The following is a 25,401-nucleotide window of genomic DNA, read 5'->3' as shown; positions in this document are numbered from 1 at the left end:
ATATTTAATTCATTTTAATTCATATCAATTCATTTTAACGCCAGTCAAATAGATTTCTCTGCGGTCAACCAATTGAAATCAAGTTGGTGGTTAGATGCGTTAAACTAATAGGCCACGCCCCCGTTAAACTATTTCAAACAGGCATTAATTCGTTTTAAACATTAATGAGACCCGGGCTTTTTACAGGTAAATCACTCAAGCAAAAGGACCTCGATGTATCTATCGTTTTTTGTTTCAAACTTTAAATGTGTATAGTTTAAGTAAAGTCACATGCTTCACAATTTAAACAAACGAACGTATAATACACGTGACATGTATATATATAAGGAATTTAAATAAAAACATTAAAATATATATGCACGCGCGGTTTAAAAATGCAAAAATTGTGAATCTGCTGAAAATAAAATAGTTAGATGTATAACATAATTTTAATTTGCTCAAATGCACTAGATCTTTATCACACATATATATGCGTTTCAAAATGAAAAATCGTGGCATGTAAGTAACGTGTGGTCCTTTGTAACTATTTACGAAACTTTATGTATTCCTGTATATTTAACGTTTCTCTTTTTTCTGTTTTACTATAATTATTCTTTATTCCGTAAGCAAATATACAGCTCATAAGATTAAATACATACACAAATTATACAGTTTACTATATTGAACTCGTAAATTAAATGTAGACACGGAAAACTACACAGAAATTATGTAGTGTGTACATAATTTAAACCGATGTATCTCATATTTTCGGTAAACAACAAATATTGATTCTCTAGCTGTATATTGATATATGGAAAAGCTTGTAATGTTTTGTTGAATAATAAAATTCATGAAGACAATGTTGACGTTTGTTGAATTTGATAAACAGTTAGTCTTGCTCAAAATTATAAATGAAGTAGCAGCTCAATAAACTTTTAAAACTGTGTTAAATTGTAATACCGGTCACTGGCGCAAAATGGGCGTTAATTGTGGAAGAGAGGCAAATATAAAAAAAAAAATATTGTGCATACGATTCTGTAAAGGGATTATTGTGCTGTCATGCACCGTGACGTACTTGCAATCAATGAACATGTATTCTGTATATATGAGATAAATTTTAGTCTGTGATAACGATAGGTAGGTTGATTTAAGTTTAACGACCTAGACTGGCTATAAGTCGGCATTCTCTCGCGTCTTCTAATGCATTTAAAAGAAAACATATATTAACGTTTGGGGCATGTAATATAAGTCTACTTACCAAATTGAAATGAACATAAACATTGTAAAAAAAAACAATAAATGAAAACAAAAAGAAACAATTCTGCATTATTGCTCTCGTATAATTTTATTTACTATGTTTTAGCGGAAATTTCTAAGTTAAAACTCATTGCCGTGTGCATAAAATATTTCATCTAGGTGCTCTCGTTGAAGTTCGCGTTACATAGTAAAATTAATGTCATTGGTCGGAACGTTTGCAAACTTTCATTCCAGGTGTTCTCGTCGAGGTCCGCGTACATATTTTTAATTCAATACACAATATCAAGGATTTGTTATAGCCAGTCAAGGTCGTTAAAAACTTCCATTTGTTGTGGAATTGTATAGTTACTCTAACTATACAACTCCTTGACAATATGAAGTCCAGTACGGTAAAAACAAATCATACTTTGACTCAGGAACATATATATTAGATATACTGTTTCCAGTTTGACTCTACGATGTCCGATTAAACAAATAGAATTTAGAAAAATAACACGTTTATGATTCTTCCAACACATCTAAAGTATCTGTCTTTTTCGCCAATGAAAATTATTACTATTTATATTAGAACTGAGGCTATACTATAACATGACTTATAATCGTCTGAGATTAGAACAAGGATTTGTATACTATGCAATTTATTGAAACAGTTACATCAAAATATCTTTTCGCACCCTTTAATTGAAGGGCATTTTATCCAAATAACTAAATAAAATTAATTGAATAATTAATTAGATAACTATTAGAGAATTGCTTTGATATATCTATTTATCAATCAATAAACTGCAGGACTAAACCAAATACAGCATGAATAAAAAAAAACGTACAGACAACTAAAAGCATTTTAAAACTTCATAATGCGGATGCGTGAAATTTAAAAAGTGTCGTTTTGTGATGGAATCAAAATTAGGGTTGTGAATGATTTTTTTTATATGTGCAATACTTCAAAATAGTTTATGGGACTAATTCACGTTTAAAAGAAATATTCAACTTAGAATGAACTTTAATTGAAATTATTTCTGTTTGCAAACATATGTAAAAGAGGGACGAAAGATACCAAAGGGACAGTCAAACTCATAAATCTAAAACAAACTGACAACGCCATGGCTAAAAATAAAAAAGACAAACAGAAAAACAATAGTACACACGACACAACATAGAAAACTAAAGAATAAACAACACGAACCCCACCAAAAACTAGGGGTGATCTCAGGTGCTCCGGAAGGGTAAGCAGATCCTGCTCCACATGTGGCACCCGTCTTGTTGTTTAAGTGATTACAAATCCAGTAAATAGTCTAATTCGGTAGGTCATATTCATGAAAGGGAAGAGGATTGTAGTTACGACGTAAGGAACATATCCGATATCATTTGTGAAACGGTTATTCCATAACGGTCAACCAACTCGTGATGGCGTCCGTAAAATTTACGAAGGGATGATTTCAACTTCACCATTTGGAACTCTTGGTTTAATAGCTTCCTTGTGAGCAGCAAACCTCTATCAAGAAAATCATGATAGGAAATGCAAGCACGGGAATATCGTATCAATTGGGAGATATATACCCCGTATGCAGGTGCTGCTGGAATGTTGCTACTTAGAAATGGAAAGTTCACAATTGGAAAGCTGAAATCATCTCTTTTGTCGTAAAGTTTTGTTTTCAACCGACCCTCATTGTCAATTTCTAGATGTAAGTCAAGATATGAAGCCGACTTAACTGTATGTTGCCAATCAAGACACGAAATTGAAACTCATAAGGGGTATTTAAAGCTTGATCACTGTTAGCTTTGAAGTATTACTTAAAATAGACAAAACATTAATAAGAGTGTCTATATTTTTCTATTGTATTAAAAACTTCCACAGTTGGTATTTATCAACCCTGGTATATGCATAAACGATCAACAATTGTACAAAACTTAAAGTCATATGAAACGAGTGAGTGGTGAAAAATATTGTTTGTCCAATTCTTGAACCAATGCATGAATACATCATACACTTAGTCCTCTGTGCACAATTTTATCATTATTTTCGCAAATATATCATATAATCGTCAATTTTTTTCTCTCTGTTTGTTATGATTTAACAAATATGGCTGCTCATTAAATGCCGTGTTTTGAAGCCGAGTTTTACCGATTGTCACCTTATAGTATTAAACAAATCACAAAAGGCATGGGTATTGAGCACGTGTTTAACATGTATAATCAGATATTTGTTTATTTCAATGACAGATCCATGCGTATTGTGGTCACCGGATTTTTACGAGGAGGGTTACGCTCGGGTCACTATGCATACGGAAAATATGTCGGCGAATTGCTTCCTGGAAGCAAGCAATTAAAAATAAGTAAACTTCTTCTAAATGTGGACAAATTAAAGAATTTTCCTTAGAAAAAAGTAAATGTACATTAGTTGTATAATGAAAACTATCCATTTAGTTATAAAAAACATATGCATATTTTTTTTTTAATTTGAGGTTTCTTATGACTTTAACTTTGCGTTGTTTTTTTCAGAAAAAATATATATATATAAACTTTAATTGGTAATAAGCAGGTACCTACGAATAAATACAAAACACAGTTTACAATATAAGTCTGAAAGTCAATCTAATTACAAACGATATCGCATCCATCTCGTTTAATGCTATTTCTAGGCCTACTACATGTACTCCAACGCAACATTTCAGAAAAAGGAAGCGATGCAATATCGGTTTATAAATAGATTTCTAACGTAAAGGCAATTATTTGTAACCAAAAACTGTCTCCTATTGAGAATCATAAACCTGCTTTGTATACCAGCAATCTTGACACCTCAATATAGAAGTTATTTTTGACGATCCAAACAGTATGAATATATAGATACCTACTTATGCGGTTTTATTATGACAAATATGTGGTATTCACGCTAATGAGACAACTCCCAACCAGTGAGCACAAGCCATGAGAGTTGATTAACAATTATAGGTTATCGTTCGGCCTTCAACAATAGGTGAAAGCCATATTGCATTGTCAGCTTTGGATGACCCCGAAATGGCAAATATAACACAAAGCAATTGCGAAAACTTACGTGCTTATTTATTTGCCTCACATGATGAAAATCAAATATGATATACAGCAAAACAGGACAACCACAGAATTACATGCTTCTGACTTAAAACAGGCAAATACAGTACAGAGTATATGGCATGGATTTAACGTGTTTGTAGGTAAAAACTATGGTTTAGTGGTGCAAAAGTACAACATAAAATCACACTATAAAATCATTTAAAAAGGTTCATAAAAAAACTTACAGAAACACATACCGGACGCGTCAGGGAAATTAAACATTCCAACAACACGAAGGACACTAAGTACAGACCAAATTAACTCAAAGCCAATAACAACTTATTCGTACATCAAAGACTAAAAATATCAATCTGTTCACATTCGACATCGAATCGATTTAGTGTAAAGATGTCATTAGCAGTCAGGGAAATGACATATTGCAATGCCATAATACAGACATCGATATATTATAGAGTCATGAAAATGCATATATATATAAATAAAATTGATTTATGTTTTTCTCTGACTGTTTATGAAGTCTATACATTAAATCAATTGGATGTTGAATGAGTACTGAGTGATAATTTAGTCTTCGATGCATGATTTTTTATAAGTTGTTATTAGCTTGGAAATAGCTGCCAGTTACTCTGAGTACATTCACATGTTTCAGATCTGTACTTATTACCTTTTGTTGTTGCGATGTACAAGTTCCCGTTCACGTCAATTCGGTTATATGTAATTATATTTGTATCCATCTGATGAGTTCAGCTTTTTTCAACTGATTTTTATAGTTCGTTCTTATGTTGTACTGTAAAACCATTAGGTTAGGGGAAGGTTGTGATACCGCTAACACTTTTAACCTCACCACATTGTGTTTGTATTTGCCTGTCTGACGCCAGGAGCCTGTAATTCAGTGGTTGTCGTTTGTTCCTGTATTATATATTTGTTTTCGTTCATTTTTGTACATTAAGAAGATCGCTTATTTTCTCATTATAGCTATTGTTATAATTTGCTTTATGATATTTCTTTGTTTTATTCGGTTTCAGATTAATATGTATGAATATTAATTAGCTCACCTGGTATTAATACTATATTTACAACATGATAAACATACGAACCTGTACAATTACATTCAGTTTGATTTTCCTCACATTTTAGCTTTTCCGGTTGACGATGACTCAGTTCTTGCATTGTTTCATTTAATAACTTCAAAGACTGAGTAAATGAAATCCTAGTTTTTATCAACGCAGTTTTTGTGTCATTTAGCTTGTCATGGTTGTCTATAGTGATATCGTTTAACTCTTCCATTTGACAAGTCATATATTTCTTAACGTTTTCAAGTTCATGTTTCAAATGTTCTTCTCGACTTTTCAGATCTTCAATTTCATTTTCGTTATTTATAACTCTTTTAAGTAATTCATGGTAATTGTCTTTCATCACGTTGACTTCTTTTACGGTGTCTGTCTCTCTTACTGTAGCATTCTCTGAACTTTCAGTAGTAACACCGGACACGTATCTGGTGCAGTAGCACGACACACAATATAATACAAGAACTAACCGCATTTCCAATTCACCAAAATAAAACTTTTAAATCTGTATTCTTAAATTCAAATATTGAGGTAATTTCTTTCTTTGCAAGTAAAATGTTGCACACAAGACGTTGAATGAGGATATTATGATCCTATAATGTAAAGAAATATATTTTACACTTGATAAGCCAAAGTGTTGCAGAAAATCGGATCTACGCTTTCCTCTTAAGATCCCGATATAGTCAATTGGAAATTACATCACAATTACCACTCACTTCCGTGAAATTGTTTTACTGAATACATATGCTATTATGTTACTATTTATAACATTAAAGTTACAAAAAATATAAGAAATATCAAAGCAATGTAAAAAAGAGGGGAAAACCCTAAATCTTTACCAAAATCACTTACAACATCTCTAAAAACACCATCTGCAATTAGTAAGATTAGTATAAAAAGTGCAATTAAAAAAAGACAAAATAACTTTTATTCTTATTCGTATGCATAATACAAAGAAGTAATGCACAAGAGTTCGGAGAAATCAACAAAATAAAAATTAAATAAAATTCCGCGAAAGTCTAATAATTTTTTAGCATTTTAGTCATTTCAAAACATGACGTCATTCAAATGGAACCGCTATAAAAGTTGAAAGTTTTCTGTTACATGAACCATCGGAATTCGTATGATATTGTATTAAAACTGATTTTTGAGGTAGGTTTTGTTTTATTTTCTATTCTATTGCATTATTCGCGTATTTACTCATTTCAGCAAGTCAACATGGCGGCTCCTTAGTTGCAAAATGTCAACTTTGGATTTGACGGAAGCTTACGAGAAAAAACATGTAAATTAAAAATGGCAAATGTTGGGTTTGAGAATTTAAAGAATTAAAAAGGTTTTGTCTAGCAGTTATTTACGAAATTACCTACGCAAGCCACATATTTATAAAGATATTTGAGCTTTATCTAACAGGGAGTTAAAAAGAACAGCCACACACACAGCATACCCATCCTCGCTTCAGTTTTTTAATGACCATATTTGTCCTATTATAATCGAAATAATTCATGGAAGCCATAGATTGTTGGAAATTTACACAAGGCCTGGGTCGTGATATTCGTTAACTTTTTCCCTCGCTAACGCTCAGGATGAAATTCAAATATCACGGCCCAGGTCATGTGTAAATTTCAAACAATCTATGGCTTCCATGAATTATTTCCTAATTATTAATTACTGCAATACACTTTCATACCACAACAAAACTGTCTTACTGTATTGGTATTACATATATTTGTATCCATATCACAAAATGAACTGAAAAGAGAATATTTTTGCAATACCTTTTTCATATTGAATACTATCACTTTTTAGATCTTTAGACATATAAAGCAGATGTTCATATCCACTTGACATTTTATCAGATGACTTCTGTAGCAGTTATATTTTTTTATGAGTCTTTGAAGCATGCTCACAAAGGTTTTTTTGATGATATCATTTCATACTGGACAATTTGTTTTCTTCTTTGACCTGCTTTGGAGGAAATATTTTCAAATAATTACATATATGTATGTAATATAAAATTAAATAACACAGAAGTTTACTCTCTAGCTCTTCTAGCCCCAAACATCTTGTCAGGCATTGTCGTTACTAATGTCCTCTAAACTGAGTAAATTAATTCCTAAAACAATTAAATGTCTTCTAATCTGAGAAACAATTTCGACATTAAAACGAAATCTTTTACTGATGATCATGATGATCCTCATCAAAGTAATATAAATAGAACCATACAAATAGTAAGCAAATACATGTGGTCAAATACCATCTCCCGTATAAAAATAATCACATCATGAAAAAATGAACCTGTTATGTGTTCCTCTCCTAGCTTCAAAATGTATCCAAAATCAAAGATGTGGAACATATTCTATCATAATCATTTGGCAATTAATGTAATTAGTGTCTTTTCCATGCCAGGTTTGAACATAAAAAACTAAATATTAAATAAACAACTCTCCTAATGCTCAGGTTGGTTGTCATATTGTGCAACACAGTTGATATTTTGGGAAAAACATAGAAATTCTTTGTTCATACAAAACACTGTCGAACATCAAACATACTATCCACACTGATCTGTGTCCACACTTGTAAGATTAGTAATATATGTATACCAAATAAAATTTAGACAGGAAAATAATCAACTTTAGAATTTGTTAAAAAAGCAAACATTGAATATTCAAATAGTACTACTATTTGATGTACAGAACTAAAATAAAATTGACTGTGTCTATAATGAAGTTGTAACTTAGATTTGGAATTTATTAAATTGAACTGTCAAAGGATGAAAAAAAGTAATTCTTCACAAAAATATTACATGTTAATAAACAATCATATTTACAGTTAGGAATTTATGTTTAAACGATGACAAATTACTACGTGAGTTATAAATAAACCTCTGCTGAAACACGTTCAATATAGAGTTAAAGCAGTGATCTATTTTTTTTCTTTTCAATTTACGAAGTTGAAAAAAGAGACTAAGTGGAGGTACTTATGTCATACACTTAACCTAATTTAAAGACGTGCCTTCGTACTTAACAATTTGTAGTACTGTTTCCTTCTTCCTTGTTATGATATAGAATAAATAGAGGGGGGACAGTTATTGAATTGCTTTATAGATATACGTACCACAAGATAATTGTTGGTTTATTATATATGAAGTTTTGCCATATATATATATGGAGCTGTCCAATACTAATAAGAAATTTCATGTTCCATGCATATGATTTTAGCGTTTAGTTATTTTTAGAAACAGTCATGTAAGAAGTGCGTTCTCTACAGCGTACTTGCTGCCGATTACAAACTTGACTTGGCAGTTCATTAATACATACACAATATGAGAGAGAGAGAGAGAGAAAGAGAGAGAGAGAGAGAGAGAGAGAGAGAGAGAGAGAGAGAGAGAGAGAGAGAGAGAGAGAGAGAGAGAGAAGAAACTTTAAAAAATAAATCTAGACTATAGAACAAATACAATATCCGTGGAAAGCGTCTTGTGTTTCATAACCTGACAAATCTGCCACACAGTGTGTATTGTTTGACGTAAATGTTAATTGTTAATTGTTAAACTTTCTATTGCCTATACTGTTTACTGTTGATAATTCCAGTTATTTAAATATTTATTAAAGTACTCAAAACTGAAACTGACAATTTACACATATCCTCAGTGATTGATATAATCTTGCATCCAGTTCATGTTAAGTTTTGGGCATAGAAAACTCTAAGAGGAAAGAACCGAATACAAGATAATATCTATACATTTCAGAAACCAAAATGTTGACTAATATGCACAATGCAATGCACAAGAGCTCACTGGATAAAGTGCGCAGTTGTTTCTTATATAACTACTCTGGAACTCATAAAATGAAGCATTATAATCAACATTATTGTCATCCGAGATGTGTAATCTTAGTTTTACCATTGTAATGAAAAGTAAGCACAAACATACCAATACATCTGCCCTATTTGACCTTCCCCTTGAAAATCGACAAAGCGAAGGTGTGTTCCATCAACATGATCCCGTGGTAATGCTTATGTTTTTCTAATGTTGTCACGTGCTCATCAACCCAAAAATGCATACATGTAATACCAATATTAAAATACGAATATAAAAACAAATCCACATTTTGGTACTTATGGGTGGGATAGAGGGAATCTTATCAAGAACCTCATCAACCCAAACAAAACATAGCCCTTACACCAACCACCGTTTGGATATTGAAAGAATGAGGATGTATCACATGTACTTCCGCCAAAGATATCAACCAATGAGGTTATACACATATCCTCAGTGATTGGTATAATCTTGCACCCAGTTCATGTTAAGTTATGGGCATAGAAAACTCTATAGTCCATACAGCATATTTGCAGGCCAATCTCAAATTACACCACAAGCAAGGCTTTCCCTTAAGGAATAGTATTCCCAATACTCAAAACAAAAATATCTTTAACACTTTTATTAAATATTATTCCTTAATTACTTTAAAACACTTCTAAAAAATTCAAGATACATGTACACAGTTCTTTATAAATAGTTCATAATTAAAATAAAAATTTCACAACTAGCAGATGACACAACATTATTTTGTTAAGATAAAAACGATGTAATATCTGCAATGAATATAATCGAAAATTTTGGATCATTTTCAGGACTTTTGGTAAATAGAAATAAAACAAAAGGATTATGGATCGGGAAATTAAAATCATGTAAAGATAAATCTGCGGGAATTAATTGGGGAGATAAACCCATTAAAGCATTAGGGGTGTTTTTTAGACATGACAAAGATGAATGCAAAAAATTAAATTGGAATTGTAAAATAGAGAAAATGATGCATAATAAAATAAATATATTTGGGATGGGAAACCAGACAAAGTAAAACGAAACCTGATAACACTTCCTTATGAAAAAGGAGGCCTACAAATGGTCGATTTTAAAAGTTATTTTATATCGCTTAAAGCATCATGAGTATATAGACTAGTTAATGGTAAATTTGCCAACTGGAAGCTTATACCTTTTAAATATTTAAAAGTGTCTAATAATATTTTAGTTATATTTAATATGAATTTAAATGATATAAAACATTTAGAATATTTTAAATATGTTCCAGAATTTTATAGAGAAGTAATAAAGTCCTGGATTTTGACTGGGGGTGGGCAAACAAAACAAGCAGTGACATATGCTGATATAAGAAAACAAATAATTTGGGGGAATACATTTATTGCATTTCATAAGAAACCAATTATCTTTGAAAACTGGATTAAAAGTGATATAATATACTTGAATGACATTCTAGATGACACTATGTCACTATCAGAAAATTATATTTTGAACAAATTAAAGTGTAAAGTAAACTGGATTGCTGAATTTCATAAATTGAAACAATCCATTCCACAAAATTGGATTGACATAGTTAAATAAGAAAATTTAGTCCAAAGTAAAGTAAATATCCAGAGAAATAAGATCACATGGAAAGATCGTTATTTTGAGACTACATTTTTTTCAAATAAAATGTTATATGACTCTCTAGTGAATAGTAAAAAAGAAACGTCAGTAGGGATAAACAGGTGGCTCAAAATTTTACCATTGCAAGAAGCTTCAAATATGAATTCATTATATAACTTTATTTTCAAATACTTAACTGAAAATAAATTAAAAATATACAGATGGAAACTACTACAGTTTATTGTACCAACCAAAAAGCATTTATTACAATGGAAAATAACTAATAACAGTTTGTGTAATTTTTGTAACATAGAAGAAGACTATGCTCATTTTTTCAATTGCTCTTATTTAACAAGATTTTGGCAACAAATAAACGATCTCTTAAAAAAGAGTAATTTAGATTTTTCAATAAAATTACAACACATGATATTTGGATACAAAATTACAGACAGCAAGTATTACCCAATAATTTTTTTGGTTACAATTATTAGTTTTTCAATATATAAGTCGTACTATGTATCTGAGCAGAAAACAAAAAAAACATAGACGTATTCAGAATTTTTATTAATGAATACACCAAGAGAGTAGATACCAATATTAATGGACATAAGACAGTAAGTCCAATGTTACTTTCAATTAAAAGAAACATAATCAATGAATAATTTTTATATTGTTAATATAGAGTTTTGTAAATAAAATGTATGTCAATTAATTTAATCAGCTGATTATTCCCTGGGTAGTCAGTGGATTGTAACATGGTACGTCAAGAGAAGCTTGGAATATTGATGGTTTATGTAACAAGCAATATTTGATGAATAAAATTATTATGTAGTTAAAAAAAAAAGAAATATGAGCACCATCAGGCACAAACTAAGCACCATGGGAGGTAGCTTTCCTCTCAGTGGTCCATCAGATGGGTTTAGGGTTCTAACCCACTCTTTTGGGTCTAAGATGATTTGAAAAGCACATGTGGGGCAATCTTCTAGTCCAGAGGTCTGTTGTGGTATATTTCATTAAAAAAATAATAAGCACCACCAAAAATGAACTTAGCAACACGGATGCTTCCACTGCCTTGATCCAATAAACAGGTATAGGGATGTAAAAAACACTTTGAGAGGTCTATGTTGATTTATATGGCCCAATATCTGTGTCCAATCTACAAGTCCAGGATTTTTATGATATATTTCATTAAAGAAAAACTTGATTTTGTTTTACAGGGCCATTTGGTCTACAAGTATGCACAAAATGTTACTGACCGGTCTGTATCCTTAAAGCTGTGTAAATGCAAACAAATATTGTGAGGAGATTTTAAAACCAGAAAATTGTATTTCTTATGATTATTCTCCATTGCTCTCCCTGTCTTCAAGGCAAAAGTCCTCTAAAGGAGCACATGAAATATTATGAAATAAGCACCTTAAAACATGAAGTAACTTTGTAAAAAAGAAGAAAAAACAAATATGATATTCAGCAATGATAACAGGCTGCTGATTAAGAACAGCCACATATAGAAAAACATAAATAACATGACATGTTCATTATGGTGTGATATTTAAAATCATATGCTAAATTATTGATTCTCAATTGTACATGATTTTCATGAAATTGTGTGTCCAACTATATATCTAAATCTTGTTTTTCTTTCCGCAGATTATCCAAATTGATGTCAAAAGTGTTCAGATATCAGATGTACTACAGCTAAAGAATGAAATTAATTGTGGTTTTTTCACAGCTTTTGCCTACAGTCAGCTTTTTATGGTAGGATAATATGCACGTCTTAAGTATTAATAGTGTATACAAATGTAAAATAAATCAATGTATACACACCTTTTATCAATTAATAATTTGTTCATTCATTTTCACAAATTTTGATAAATTACATTGCACATAATCTTAATAAATTTTCACATATTAAAGTAAACAATAAGTATGTCCAATTGGACAAATATAAGTTTCAAGTAGACAATTATTCTATGATATTACAAAAGTGTCAGATGACCTGTAGTTGTTTATTTCTGTATCATTTGGTCTCTTGTAAAGAGTTGTCTCATAGGCAAATACATGTACAATCTGTTAGGGAGCTGATTTTACTGATTCAAACAATTTATTTCATTCTATTTTGATTGATTATGTAGCACTAAACAATTGTCACAAGCAAACATGTATTTGAATTTCAAGTTATTATTAAATAAATTGAGTCTTTATTATTTCAGTGAATTAAAGAATGAAGAGAAATCAACTTATTTATATTCAAGCTGACCAACTGTCAAGAAAGAGAAGACAAGGCAACTCCATCTGAAGGAAATTAAAAGAAAAGATTTTATCATTACAACAATAGATGTGAAAATGTTATTTTTTCAATCTAAAACATACATAACAAAAAAATACACATAAAAATACTGTTCAAGATTGATTATTAAAATAACAGTCTTACTTTTTTTTATATACTTGAAGATGTATTGTAAAAGTAAATTTGTTAGATTAAAGTTTTTCAAGGCTTGCATTATCTCCCCTTATTAATCTCCTAAAAAACTTTATGCAAGACTATTTGTTTTCCAAATCCTAGAATTCTAAATGTTTAAAGTTGAAAACATGTGTCAAAAATTGTTTATTCTTTGTTTATGGCTTTATGATTGGAGTTCAACGTTTATCTCAAGAACAAAATAAAGAAAATCTACTGTGCACAAAAGTCTTCCTCTTTTTTAATGAATTGTAAAGATAATTTTTGAAGACGGACAATTTAACACTGTATTAGAGAAATTTAGTTTGCAGAAATTCAAGATACATTTTGTAAAACCAAACAATATGACTTTTTTATTTAAATTAGTTCTTATTTCAAAATCAAATGACTAAGGGAGATAACTCTACTTCTAAATTATTTATCTGAAATAGTAAATTAAAGTGCATTTTAGTATTAACCCTGACTGATAGATTTGTCCCTTAATAGAGATTAATGTTCCTAACAATTGATGCTAACTTATATTTGCTGATGCAAATTATCCCTTAATTTTAGATTATTACTTTTAAATTAAATATATGTTGTTTTCAGGAGTTGTGTCCCTTTAATATTTTTTTATTCATCAGAATATGTTTGGTATATATGTAATCAAACGGTATTTTATGCTGATTACATTATCTTTATTTATATTCAAGGTTGTCAAACAATCCTGTAGTTGTAGTATTTTTGAAATTAGAATGATCTGTATAAATATGTATTAAAATTAATTGTTTCTTTTGCACGCCCCCTCAATTACATAGTAATGGCCTATTTTTTTTTTTACCAACCTTAATGGTGAAAGTATTCAGAATTTGATAAATTCTGAAATTCTGCATTTTAGATCTGTGGTAATAAATAAGTTATTTGAATTTGAAACATCATTTAAGTTGACATGTTACATTTTCAAACATTTACAAATGAACACACATTTTTATTTTATTTGAAAAGACAATAAATTGAAAAACTTATTACATTTTAAATTAATGTATCTCCTACCTACTGATAGTTCTAAGAATTCTGTATGCAAATAAAAATGTTCATAGGTATTAAATTTATAGAAAGTCAAACTTGAAAAGAAACTGGGGTTGATGTGCATAATTTATGTTTAATTTGAAATTGTAACAAATTATAAACTTTTTTTTTTTTTTTGATTGTACATTGTACTGAATGTTGATTGAAGTTCATCTGTATAGATGAAACTTATGTTTTGAATATTCATTGATTAATAAACTTAATAAGAGTATAATGCAATACCTGTCTTTGTATTTTTTATGAATCAATTCAGAGCTACCACAATTTATATCACAAAAATAACATTTGTCTTTTTTTTTTTTTTAAGTTTATCCATGTCCATTACATGATTAAACCTGTTAAACTAAGCATGAACATTTTCTTGATTACTGAATGATCAAATCAATAGAATATAAATCATTTGTCCCAGAATGCAAGAAATAGGGATGCTGGTCTCAACTTTTTGCATTTCAGAAGGTAGAAGAGTTTGATAAATTATATTTAGATGTCTGGCTTGTGTCTGGTGTCATTGATCTCAGTGTTTTTATCACCTGATTTTGTCAGTTATCATGAGTAAAAGGACAATTATATTTGGTATTAAGTCTGCACAAGAGGTATACATTTCTGTAAGAAGGAGTTCATCTTCTTTTTAATTATTGATTAGTAAGATACTATAGTAATTAAGTGTTGAGTATGAAATGATGATAAGATCTACTAGTATGTGTCGGTTTGGAAGGACTCATCTGACTTTTATTTGAATTTTATGATTTCAAACAAATAAACAAGAACAGTAAAAGTAATGTTTATGTAACATAAACATTACTTTTACTGTTCTTGTTGATGTATGATCGTTTATAGCATTTTATGCAAGCAGGGGCATTATCTGTGTCATTTGGACACATTCCCAATTTTTGTTTACATTGTAGCTATTATCTTGAAAACTATATTAGATAGATAGAAACTTTAATTGATAAAAATGTTCAACAATGCAACATCTACAATTAAGACAAAATGGCAGAAATCAACCAAAGACTCCTTGTTGGAGAAATTGCCCTTAAATGACAAATTTTAACTTCTTTCTTGTTTGTATATATGTTTGCCTTCAAATACTAAGAATTGTAATAAATAGAAAATTAAAATCTTAATGGTTTACTTTTATAAACTGTTACTTGGATGGAGAATTGTCTCATTGGCACTCATACCACAACTTCCTTTATTTAAGATCTACTAACAAATCAAATTTTGAGTACATACATTGTAGTTAGTAGACTGTCGCCCTTTTAAGGAGTGCTTGTCTTTAAATGAGGATTTTTTTTACCCTCATTTGTGTCTTGAGCAAAACAGAAGAAGATAAAAAAGAAACTAAACACACTAAATGATAATCAATCAAGATTAACAAAACAGAGGTATTTAAATGAGACTTCTATTCCCATTTATAATGTTTAAGAGTGTACTTTGTTGAATAAGAACACAGGCCAAGGTGAGAGACACAAGCTCTTTAGAGCCTCCAGTTCTGTAACACTTGTGCAAGTGTTCAGTCCAGCTTTGTTTCATTAACGTAGTTGTAAATATCTTGTGGGAAGGAATCCATCCTTCTTTCTTAATAAATCCCTGATTTAAACATAAAGGTCACCGAAATTGACATCATTAGAATGATGAATTGAAAAAAAAAACTTTTTAAGTTTGAGGACTATGTTTTTCAACAGACAGTTAACATTCTTTTAAAAGCCTCTTTTAGTCCATCGTTTCTTCGTTGAAATAAGACCTTCATAATATTGGAGCTTCTCAAGAAGATATCTTAAAACCTAGACTAACCCTTGTACTTCGCCTTTCCAAATGGAAAGGATGTTCTATTTAATAATTACGTTTGGTGACAATGTTGATACCAGTCATCCCTTCCGATCTTGAAATAAAGGATACCATCAGTACAGCCAAGTCTACATATTCACTTTCATCTAGCAATAACCAATTAGGGTGGTTTTGCACTAAACATAAAGACAAAGAAAATGATTTCAGCTTTCCTATCTTGAACTTTCTATTTCTATGTAATAACGTCTTAGCAGGACCATCAAATGGACTTATTCCAGTTGATACGATATTTCATAGTTTGCATACACTAACATGATTACTTTGCAAGAGGCTGTTGCTTACAAGGAATATTTGGAATCAGAGATCAGATATTTTAATTGGTAAATTTAAAGTTAGCCCTTAAAAAAGGTTTACGGAAGCTGATATGATTTGGGTGACCGTTTTAGAATATCTGTGTGACAGATGACCACGGGTATATTCCAAATTGTGAAAGCCATATTCCTTTTCTCTTTTCCTTGACTGAAAAATCGACTTATAACCAGATTTGTAATCGCCTTGAGCTTCACGATGGATACCTCTAGTGGACCAAGATGTGAATACCGTTCAAGAGCTACTGACATAACCACAGGTATTTGGTGGGTCTTTCGTTGCTATAAGACATATGTTTCTATGTGGTGTTTTGTAAAGTATTTCTCAATAGGTAGTCTTCTAATTATATTCGTTGGATGCCAAACTTTTTCCCGTTTTCAAAGGATGAATGGTATGTTTCGCAACTAACATTAAAATGAACTATGTTTTTATTTTTATTTTTTAAGATTCAAGAACTCTAACCTGCATGGCATTTTGTTCATGGACTTGGACAAATTCTTCTTCAAAATTAACAAAGGTTTCTTAAAACGCATTTGGTATTTACTGCTAAAAGGGCATTTGATTTTTGCGTTTAAATAAAGTGTAGAGATCAATAACTTAGTTCAAACCTTAATGGAATTTCATAAAACATTTGCAAAAAGCTTTCAATTTCAAGACATATAAGGGAGTAATAAAGTCTAAATCTGAGCGCCATAGATGGAAATTCGAGCATTGAAGATATTAAAACTAGCGATATAAAAATCAAGCGATGCTGGTACAGACGAGATAAATGAGAAAAAAATCTGTGATTGAAAATGTATAGTTTAGCGCTGTAGACATAAAGTTATGCGCTGTAAATATAAAGATCAACACACGGGATTTAACTTCTATAGCGCTTAATATGTCAAGTCAAGCGACAGAAGCTACATCTTCAGATCTTCCACACTAGACCTTGTATTTTTTGCAGTAGACTTGGCATATTCGGCTTTAATTCTGGATTTTGTGTATCCAGATCCAGAACTTGTCATAAGAAGGGGGCGCTGACTGATTAAAGGGAGGCTCCAGTCATGCTTCAGTGACCCCTATATAATCAACCAAATTTTTCACACGAAAGGCCCCCCACCTCCAAGCCCCCTGGATCCGCCTATGATACCATTCACATAGCGTTAACCCTAACCCTAACCCTAACCCTAACCCTAAACCCTAACCCTAACCCTAACCCTAACCCTAACCCTAACCCTAATCCTAACCCTAACCCATGGCCAACACCCAGTGCAAGAATTTCTCATTAGCACACAGAGTTTACAGTTCAACACTGCATTTTGTATTTTATCGCTGGTAGTGAGAAAACATGCATTGCAAAACACTTTCAGCGTTAATCCATGCATTTTTAGCATTAGACTTGAAATCTTGAATCTTAACTCTTAAAGTCTTTAATTTACAGGGTTACTTCAATTTCTGTGCGAGTAACAATTATATATAGACGTTACGCACGGTATTCCGTCTATGTTTCATTTGACCATTTCTTGATGCATAAGTATGACAAAAACAAATCAAATCTACGCATTATTGAATAGTAACTTGTCTTGATTTTTCATTTGAATCGAAATTAAATAAAACCTGATTTTAATAAATATAATGTTATGTCTCATTATATGATTAAGCAATGATTTTGTGTTTATAATTTGCCATATTTGCCATGTAAGACATAACAAAAAGCGCCAACCATCCAAATATAAACGAAGAAAAAATATTAAATACTGAATGGATTTCGATAAAATTTGTACAGATGGGATATGATATGATCATATTTATTATGTGAAATGGTCACGATAAATATCCTATCAGTTCGCAATCTAGCAGCCATTTTCGAAATTCCATATAGCTGTAAGATTTGAAAATTCGAGTACACAAAAATAAAAGCTAACACTTCAATATTACAATATGTTCACATTAATGATAGGAAAGGTTCGCCACCTCTACATGAAAATGTGATTTTATTGAATTTTACAAAAATATTAACATAGCTTCTCCCATTTTTTTTTTTTTTCAGTATTTCCCTGTCTCCCGTAAATGTTACCACAGAGCCATTGTTCAAGATTTTTTAGTACCATGATAATTTAGGGTATTTTAAATTTGTGACAGACAAATGAAATATGCTAACAAATCTTATTACTGAAATGTGATTTTTTTTAAGATTTGGTTAAGCCTTCAAGATTAAGGACACGCTAAATTTTTCATCAATTTCCATCAAGTTGTCCGTGTCTCCCGTAAATGTTACTACGTCCAAATATTGAACAATGTTTGCATAGTGTGCAATACGTGTGTGAATATATCACAAAAGAACATCGTATTAGATAATACTCCGATGAATTGAAATAGACTCTGGACCTTACTTATTAGAAGAAAAAAAAGAAATGTGATATGATTGCCAATTAGACCACCATCAAAAAGAGACCAAACGACACAGAAATTAATAACTATAGGTCCCCATACGGCTTTTAACATTGAGCAATATCCATAGGACTAGACATTGTAGACCGGACCACTAAGTCTGATGGACCAATAGACCATAGAAACCACCCTCAGAGTAATTAAGACCCTGTATATTGTCTGTTGGACGTAATGGATGATAGCTTCAGCCATTGATGCTTAGTTCATTTGTTGTGGTGCTAATATATATGCACCATTTAAGAATTTGACATCTTGGTATTTGATGGTTTAATAGGCCATAGAAGCCATATATTACTTCACCAGAGTGATTAAGACCATATACCCAGTTTTAAGACATTAAGGAGCTTAGCTGCTGTCCACGGTGCTAATTTATTTTTGGTGGTACTTATAAATATTTTAGACAGGTAGACATCTTCAACTTGCAGACGATTTTAGCAAGTCTGGGGGACCTATATAGTGTGTGTATCAGATTAGTCCCAAACTGATCGCTTAAGACCATTGACATTGAGGAGTAGACCTATTGGAGGCTAGCTCCTAACCATGGTGCTTATTTCCTTGGTGGTGCCTATAAATAGATGAGATGGGTGGATTTCTTCAACTTGTAGACTATTCTAGAAAAGCTGGTGGACCCTGCTTGAGTGCTTTAGACCCTGGGCCTATTATCTTATATCAATTAAAGGATAACTTCTTCCTGTGGTGCTAAATTCGTTTTTGGTGGTGCTTTTCTCTTTTTCAATGAAATATACCATAAAAGACCCAATGGACTTATAGATTGAACCCCATGTGCATATGGACCAAGTGGCCTTACAAACCAAGTTAGACCCCCAAAGAATATTTTAAAACCTTTTATCTGTTTGTTGGATCAATGGCAGGGAAGCTACCCCCGTGGTGCTAAGTCCATTTTCGGTGGTGCTTATATTTTTCTTTACAAACCAAGTTATACCCCATAAGAATATTTTAGACCTTTTTACCCGTTTGTTGGATCAATGGGAGGCCAGCCACCTCCCGTGGTGCTTAGTTCGTTTTTGATGGTGCTTATATCTGTATTTAATGTAATATATACAAAAGCACCATAATGAGTTGGAAGTTGAACCACAAGAGTACAAACCAACTTGGACTTACAAAGAGTTTTATAAACCCATATACTAGTCTATTGGACAAATAGGAGGGAAGCCACCTCCTGTGGTGCTAAGTCCATTTTCGGTGGTGCTTATATTTTTCTTTAATGAAATATACCCTTAATGACCCCATGGACATGTAGAGTGGACCCAAGGTGCATGTGGACCAATGAGACTTACAAACAAAGTCAGACCCCATAAGAGTATTTTAGAACCTTTTACTCGTTTGTTGGACCAATGGGAGGGAAGTCACCTCCCGTGGTGCTTAGTCCGTTTTCGCTGGTGCTTATATTTTCTTTAATGAAATATACCCTAAAAGACCCCATGGATTTATAGATTGAAACCCAGGTGCATATGGACCAATGAGCCTTACAAACCAAGTTAGACCCCCAAAGAGCATTATAGATCCTTTTAACCGTTTGTTTGACCAATGGGTGGTAAACCACCTCCCGTGGTGCTAAGTTCATTTTCAGTGGTGCTTATATTTTTCTTAAATGATATATACACCAAAAGACCCCAGGACTTGTGTAGATTGGACCATATGTGCCTGTAGACTAATGAGCTTAACAAACCATCTTAGACCCCAATAGAGTGCTTTAGACCCCTATACACGTCAGTTGGACCAATTGTAGGGAAGTTACCTCCCGTGGTGCTAAGGTTTTTTTCGGTGGTGCTTATATTTTTCTTAAATGATATATACACCAAAAGACCCAAGGACTTGTGTAGATTGGACCATGGGTGCCTGTAGACTAATGTTCTTAACAAACCATCTTAGACCCCTATAGAGTGCTTTAGACCCCTATACATGTCAGCTGGACCAATTGGACGGAAACTACTTCCCGTGGTGCTAAGTGTTTTTTCGCTGGTGCTTATATTTTTCTTAAATGACATATACACCAAAAGACCACAGGACTTGTGTAGATTGGACCATATGTGCCTGTAGACTAATGAGCTTAACAAACCATCTTAGATCCCAATAGAGTGCTTTAGACCCCTATACACGTCAGTTGGACCAATTGGAGGGAAGCTACCTCCCGTGGTGCTAAGTTTTTTTTCGACGGTGCTTATATTTTCCTTAAATGATATATACACCAAAAGACCACAGGACTTGTGTAGATTGGACCATATGTGCCTGTAGACTAATGAGCTTAACAAACCATCTTAGACCCCAATAGAGTGCTTTAAACCCCTATACATGTCAGTTGGATCAATTGGAGGGAAGCTACCTCCCGTGGTGTTAAGTTTTTTTTCGGTGGTGCTTATATTTTTCTTAAATGATATATACACCAAAAGACCACAGGACTTGTGTAGATTGGACCATGTGTGCCTGTAGACGAATGAGCTTAACAAACCATCTTAGATCCCAATAGAGTGCTTTAGACCCCTATACACGTCAGTTGGACCAATTGGAGGGAAGCTTCCTCCCGTGGTGCTAAGTTTTTTTTCGGGTGGTGCTTATATTTTTCTTAAATGATATATACACCAAAAGACCACAGGACTTGTGTAGATTGGACCATATGTGCCTGTAGACTAATGAGCTTAACAAACCATCTTAGACCCCAATAGAGTGCTTTAAACCCCTATACATGTCAGTTGGATCAATTGGAGGGAAGCTACCTCCCGTGGTGTTAAGTTTTTTTTCGGTGGTGCTTATATTTTTCTTAAATGATATATACACCAAAAGACCACAGGACTTGTGTAGATTGGACCATATGTGCCTGTAGACGAATGAGCTTAACAAACCATCTTAGATCCCAATAGAGTGCTTTAGACCCCTATACACGTCAGTTGGACCAATTGGAGGGAAGCTTCCTCCCGTGGTGCTAAGTTTTTTTCGGGTGGTGCTTATATTTTTCTTAAATGATATATACACCAAAAGACCACAGGACTTGTGTAGATTGGACCATATGTGCCTGTAGACTAATGAGCTTAACAAACCATCTTAGATCCCAATAGAGTGCTTTAGACCCCTATACACGTCAGTTGGACCAATTGGAGGGAAGCTACCTCCCGTGGTGCTAAGGTTTTTTTTCGGTGGTGCTTATATTTTTCTTTAATCAAATATTCCGTAAAGGACCCGTGGTGTTCAGTTTGTTTTTTGGTGGTGCTTAATTACTTCAAGGATTTGTACACAGGTATTTGGGGCATGGACCCCCCTTTTTTGGACCTCACCAAAAAAATATTGTTTAGTGTTTTTTTATTTATTTACAATATTCTACAATATCTTCTTTTTCACTTGGGCTCGTATGGATAGTAAAAAAAGTTATTGTAATCGACTAGCAATGGATTGTTGAGACTTGATATATGTTTATACATTGTAGAATATTGTAAATGAATAAAAAAAACACTAAACAATATTTTTTTTAGTGAGGTCCAAAAAAGGGGGGTCCATGCCCCAAATACCTGTGTACCACCCACAGTTATTATTTCTATTTTAAAACATGAAAGGCAACTTCCATAATTTAATTAATTTTATTTGTGTACACGTAGTAACTATATATTTTTGTCTGACGAAGTCGAAGGGGACTTTAGATTTGCCCTCTGTCCATCTGTATGTCCGCCCGTCCATACATCAGTACGGCAAATAAGTTTTCCAGACTTTATTTCTTCACGCTTGAAGATATTGATGTGATATTTGGTGTATTGTTTTATAATGACAGGTTACAGGTCAAGTTGGATTTTCACGATGTTAGCTTATTGCCTTGTCCAGTTAAAGCCCTTTCCATAGAATTAAATTTGTGATGAAAACTTATTATTTAAAATTTACTAGATTTCTGTTCAAAGGTAAATAACTCATTTTTTTCAAAATTGTAAAAGACATTGTATTTGGATGAATAGCAAATTTGTTTAAACCAGGACAAGTTATAGATCAAGTTCGAATTTCGTGACATTACAATGAATTTTAAGGGGACAATGGCATGCATGTATTGTCATACAATACACACAGAAAGCTTGTTTTGATTTATTGTGTCTGTCAAATTTCATGGCTTTTAAGATTCACTAAATATTCAGATTGATATATTTTGTAAAACTATATTATCATGGTTGTAGCCTCATCATTTTTTTTGCTCATTGCCATACCATCTAAAATATTATTTATCAACCAATAGTAGAACAGAATCATCCATATACATTAATATATAGATTCTACACTACACCCACTACTATATCAATCAACTGAACATGCTACCAATAGCTAGAGAATAGTCAACCACTGTTGACAGCTTATATTCTCTATTAACTGAATTAAACCAGGTATTGATAAAGTTGATTTTACAAAAAAATGTATTCACTTTATGGTATGTAATATTCATGTACATATTGGATTTTCTCGGTGCGTTGAAGACCCATTGGTGGCCTGCGGCTGTTCTCTGCAGTTGTCTCTGTGACATATTCCCCATTTCCATTATCTTTCTTATATGTATGGGAATTGCTAAATAATGCACAAGTTTCTCATTGTCATTTACAAGGATAACCTAACCCTGGTTTGAATATCACATATGCTCATCATGCTCATTAGCCATGTAATCTTTCAGTGTTTGCTGGAAGTTTTTTTTGAACTTGCAAAGAAGAGAACGTATGAGCAATACAAGCTTTTTGCTCCAGTTGAGTAATGTATTAAGATAACATATATTGATATTTTCATGCAGGTTGTATATGGTGACCTGGAATGTTGGAGACAGAAATGCCCCCACAGATTTCACAGAACTCTTAAAATTGGATCAGGAGCCATTGCCAAATACTTATGCTGTTGGGTAAATTTTGTAGACGACCACAAAAATAAAAAATAAAATTTGGTCATATATTGGTATCACGTAGACGTCGTCTGCGTCGTCGTCAGCGTCGTCCGAAGACGGATTGTTTCCGGATAATAACTTTTGAATAAGTGAAAAGAAATCAATAAAATTTTAACACAATGTTTATAACCACAAAAGGAAGCTTGGGATTGATTTTGGGGGTTATGGTCCCAAAGGTTAAGGAATTAGGGGCCCAAAAGGGCCAAAAACAGCATTTATCTAGTTTCAGGACAACCAGTTGTGTATTAGTATTTCAATTGTTCTGAAATTGTACCACAATGTTTAATACCATAAGTAGAAGGTTAGGATTTATTTTAAGGGGTTATTGGGCAAATAGTCTAGGAATTAAGGGCCAAAAAGGGGCCAAAACAAGCATTTTTCTAGTTTCAAGACAATAACTTGTGTAACTGTATGGATCTCTCTGACATTATACCACAAGTTTCCATATAACACAGAAAAGGCTGGGATTCAGTTTGGGGTTACCCGAATATGTAGGAATAAGGGGCCAAAAAAAAAGGGTCAAAAAGAAGCATTTTTCTAGTTTACAGACAATATCTTGTGTTTACGTGCATGGATCTCTAAAAAAAAATTCAAGAAGGTTCAATTCTACTAAAGAAAGGTTGGGATTGATTTTGGGGGTTATTGTCCCAATAGTTTAGGAATTAGGGGCCAAAAAGTGGGCCCAAAATAATCATTTTTGTAGTTTTCAAACAATAACTTATGTTTAAGTGTATGAATCTCTCTGAAATTAACCCACAAGTTTCAATACCATGAAGGGATGGTTAGTATTGACATTGGGGGTTATGGCTCAAAATGTTTCAGAATTAGGTGCAAAAAAGGGGGAAAACTATGTATTTCTGGTCTAAGGACAATTAAGACAATTTAAAAGCAGGGTAAGGGAGGTAATTCTAAAATATTTAGCATACAATGTTGGGAATGTTCAGATTTACCTCCCTTACACTACTTGTATATAACGTATAAAGATATGTCAGGTTTTAAAATAAATGCAAAAAAAGGGGGGGGGGGGGTAGTTGTTTTCCATTTTTTTTCTTCAAATTTCTCAAATTCCAATTTTTTTTTAAAGTTAAAAGAAGAAATCTTTTATTGCACAATATTGCACAATAGATCTTGACATTTGTTTTGTGTCAGAAACTCATATTATGTCAAAAATTTGATCGCAATCCAAATTCAGATCTGTATCAAGCTTGACTGTTGTGTCCATACTTGCCCCAACTGTTCAGGGTTCAACTTCTGCGGATGTATAAAGCTGCGCCCTGTGGAGCACCTGGTTTAAAGAGTAACGCACTCCAAACTGAGATTTATCCATGATCACAACATATTATTTCACAAAACCCAATCAGTGCATATATAGACAATAACTGTTTAGTGTCTTTAAATATCAGCTGAATTTGTACGAAGCTAGGAAACAAGGTGTATGCGAGCTTTTAGCGAGCTACTACACCTGTTTCGAGCCGAGTACAAATACAGCTGATATTTAAAGACACTAAACAGTTATTGTCTTTATCCTGCAATTAATTCTGTATATTGATTGTGTTTGAAAGACACAAAAACGAACATATTTAGCATTTAT

The 25,401-nt window shown here is 32.4% G+C and overlaps 2 protein-coding genes and 1 long non-coding RNA gene across 3 annotated transcripts in view; 2 read left to right on the top strand and 1 right to left on the bottom strand.

The window, feature by feature from the left end:
• Window positions 1–6,233, bottom strand: part of LOC139528405 (fibrinogen-like protein A) — a 29,722-nt gene extending 23,489 nt beyond the window's left edge. The window contains exon 1 of the mRNA XM_071324382.1: window positions 5,388–6,233. Within this exon, the coding sequence (XP_071180483.1) occupies window positions 5,388–5,832 (445 nt within the window). The 5' untranslated portion in view covers window positions 5,833–6,233. The remainder of the gene's footprint in view (window positions 1–5,387) is intronic.
• LOC139528404 (inositol polyphosphate 5-phosphatase K-like) overlaps window positions 1–25,401 on the top strand; it is a gene marked incomplete in the record, with an annotated part of 185,125 nt that overhangs the window by 145,128 nt on the left and 14,596 nt on the right. Inside the window, 1 exon segment of the mRNA XM_071324381.1 lies at window positions 23,664–23,768. Within this exon segment, the coding sequence (XP_071180482.1) occupies window positions 23,664–23,768 (105 nt within the window).
• Window positions 11,671–14,524, top strand: LOC139528410 (uncharacterized). Its single transcript, XR_011665585.1, has 2 exons — window positions 11,671–12,534; window positions 12,990–14,524. It is a non-coding gene; the product is annotated as an uncharacterized lncRNA (long non-coding RNA).

This window comes from Mytilus edulis, chromosome 6 (assembly GCF_963676685.1).
Source record: "Mytilus edulis chromosome 6, xbMytEdul2.2, whole genome shotgun sequence".
NCBI classification, from domain to species: Eukaryota; Metazoa; Mollusca; class Bivalvia; order Mytilida; family Mytilidae; genus Mytilus; species Mytilus edulis.
This window is presented reverse-complemented; position numbering and strand designations above follow the sequence as displayed.